The following is a 2703-nucleotide window of genomic DNA, read 5'->3' on the forward strand; positions in this document are numbered from 1 at the left end:
TTACATCAAGTAACGACATAACGATACAAAAGCCATGATACCACCTAAAATACAGAGTCTATCTAACCTATTTTTGTATCGAATCTTCTCTTCTTTAATCTCACTTTGCGCGTTCGAGTACAACCTACACAACTCAATCACCAACCCATAATCCTTACTCTTATCACAACCTAATGCTTCATTAAGCACAAACAAACTATTTCTTCCGTTCACATGTGCACCTTCAATGTCTCCTAATTGCATACAAACTTCGGTCAAGTTGAGTGACGTGTGGGTCCCATTACCCTCAATATGAGTCACCCGAAACTTCATAGTGATGATGCATTTTATTACCTGATAAGGAAGTATGTCTTTGGCAGGGACGATCGATCCAAAATGTAACAAAAAGTCTTGGTTCGTCGGCCAGTGCCTTTGACCATCAAGTGCACACCAACTTGATAAATTTGCAGCTTGTTTCGCTTTTGAATTCACGATTATCCAACTTAGCTTGATACCATCACGAAGCTCTTGCCATAACTTACCATCTTTTCTCTCTTGTTCAATTGAGGTGACAGCTGGTAAACCATCAGAAATAGAAAGTGTAACCTCGCCTACATACATTCAAACAGAAAGTGACAAGTTGGGTAACGGTGCAAAAACGGGTCATTTTATTAATTTTGTTAATCTTTCATATAAATAATTGTATATAATTGACGTGTACGCAGTTATGATCAAAAAAGGAGATCTCGCACAATAATCTATTTTATCATAACACTATAATAGCAGGTTATTCATTATAATAGAGTTTAGGTGACTTTAAACCCCTTTAACTCATCCTCCTTTTAACTAAAAATGTTATCAAAACCAACTCTTTTATATGCAAATGGGTCGAAATTACCACCTCTACTCATTAAACATATCAAGAAACACAATACGAATGCTTTATACATCCTGTTGTATTCAAAATCGGTTGAAATTATCACCTCTACTCATTAAACACATCAAGAAACACAATACTAATGCTCTATGGACCCTGTTATATTCAAATGGGTCAAAACTACCACCTCAACTCGTTTTAACTATTAAGAAGCACAATACTAATGCTCTATAGACCCTGTTATATTCAAATGGGTCAAAATTACCACCTCAACTCGTTATACATATTAAGAAACACAATACTAACGCTCTACAGACCCTGTTATATTCAGTTGGGTTGAAACTACCACGTCCACTCATTATACATATCAAGAAACACAGTACTAACGCTCTATAGACCCTGTTATTATATTTAAATGGGTCAAAATTACCACCTTTCAATAAACATGTCAAGAAATACAATATTTACATTCTATAGTAATAAACAGGTATCGAATTCTACAATAGCCATTTAATCACCCGAAAGTGCTATAGATATGAAAGTAGATGATACCTGCGTGATCATCATCTGTAGCCGAATAGCTGAAAAGATCAATCCTAAACGGACAATCAGAAAACCAACCATTGTAACCGGTTGCATTTGGTATTCCCCAAATTACTTTTGAACAAATAGTTTTTTCTTTATATTTGATATCAACTATCGACACAAAATCAGATGGCGAAATGTTTTCTAATTCATCATAGTCACCGTAATATTCAGCTTCTGTCCATTCATCTGAATACTGATCAGAATAATCTCCCCATTTAAATTCTGGAAAAGTTTTACTTACAATAAGTGGGAAACAATCTGCATAAAACTTTTTAAACCCACCAGTTGATAAGATTAAACTTTTTACATCGTTTCGTTTTGTCGAAGGCCACATTGAGGAACAAATATCTTCCCATAATTTGTCTTCTGTTGAAATGGAGTTGAACGTTGCACAGGTACACGCTGCACTAGCTAAAGTTGCGCCATCAAGACGTTTAAGTATATCGTGGCATAGATCACTGCTTAATGTATCCATTTTTCGCAATTGGTGTCAGTCACACTGAAATCATTCTCAGATCATCTGAAAAATGTAATTGTAATTATAACTGAACGCTTATAATAGCAATACCAAATTTCACGAATATAATACAACAGCAATACTAAATGTAATGTAATTGTACAGGATGTCATCCTCAATTTTATTGTAATAATATGTAACATTTATATCATCCATCTTTGTTAAAAACATGAGTTAGGCTTAGACCTAGTGCTTGTAAAATAAACAAGCAATAGACTACTACACTTTATTTCCAATTATGCGTAAGGACCCCATGCATCATTTATTAATTTATTAAAACATGGTTTCATCATAAATATAAAACAAAATCAAATTGTAGTACTTTGTAGAGATGGCAATAAGAACATAAGGTAGGCTTTAAATAGTTATCCATGTCTTCAATCTACATCTACATGATTATTATAAAACAACAAACGGGAAATCAACTAAAGTATAACAAAAAAAGTAAATAAAATGAGCTAGGATAACTAACCTTTACTTGAATCATGAACAGAGCATACTTTCACACACTTTGATCTGCTTACTTGTATATTTAGAATTTAATTTTATAACAATTATTGTTAGTCTTGTGTAAATCTAGATAGATTGGTCACCCACTTCCCCTTTTAGAAATATATAAAGAAGATAAATAAATCAGTTGGGGATGAATTTGATCATGGAACAAGGAATGACACGTAAACATAATATAATATAATATAATATATATATAGGGAGAGGGTCTAGTAAGAATTTTTTTAGCGTG

General features: G+C 33.2%; 1 protein-coding gene across 1 annotated transcript; it reads right to left on the minus strand.

Moving 5' to 3' along the window:
• Positions 1 to 1958, minus strand: LOC139856025 (F-box protein At2g27310-like). Its single transcript, XM_071845261.1, has 2 exons — positions 1409 to 1958; positions 1 to 590 (listed from the first exon to the last, which is right to left on the minus strand). The coding sequence occupies exons 1-2, from the start codon at positions 1917 to 1919 to the stop codon at positions 1 to 3; spliced, it is 1101 nt and encodes a 366-aa protein (XP_071701362.1). The 5' UTR covers positions 1920 to 1958.
• Positions 1959 to 2703: the final 745 nt, after the last annotated feature.

Source organism: Rutidosis leptorrhynchoides, chromosome 6 (assembly GCF_046630445.1).
Source record: "Rutidosis leptorrhynchoides isolate AG116_Rl617_1_P2 chromosome 6, CSIRO_AGI_Rlap_v1, whole genome shotgun sequence".
Taxonomy (NCBI): domain Eukaryota; kingdom Viridiplantae; phylum Streptophyta; class Magnoliopsida; order Asterales; family Asteraceae; genus Rutidosis; species Rutidosis leptorrhynchoides.

Coding starts and splice junctions, on each gene's coding strand:
- LOC139856025 (XM_071845261.1), bottom strand. CDS start 1,919: ATGGATACATTAAGCAGTGATCTATGCCACGATATACTTAAACGTCTT. Junction 591..1,408: donor TACAGATGATGATCACGCAG/GTATCATCTACT, acceptor GAATGTATGTAG/GCGAGGTTACACTTTCTATT.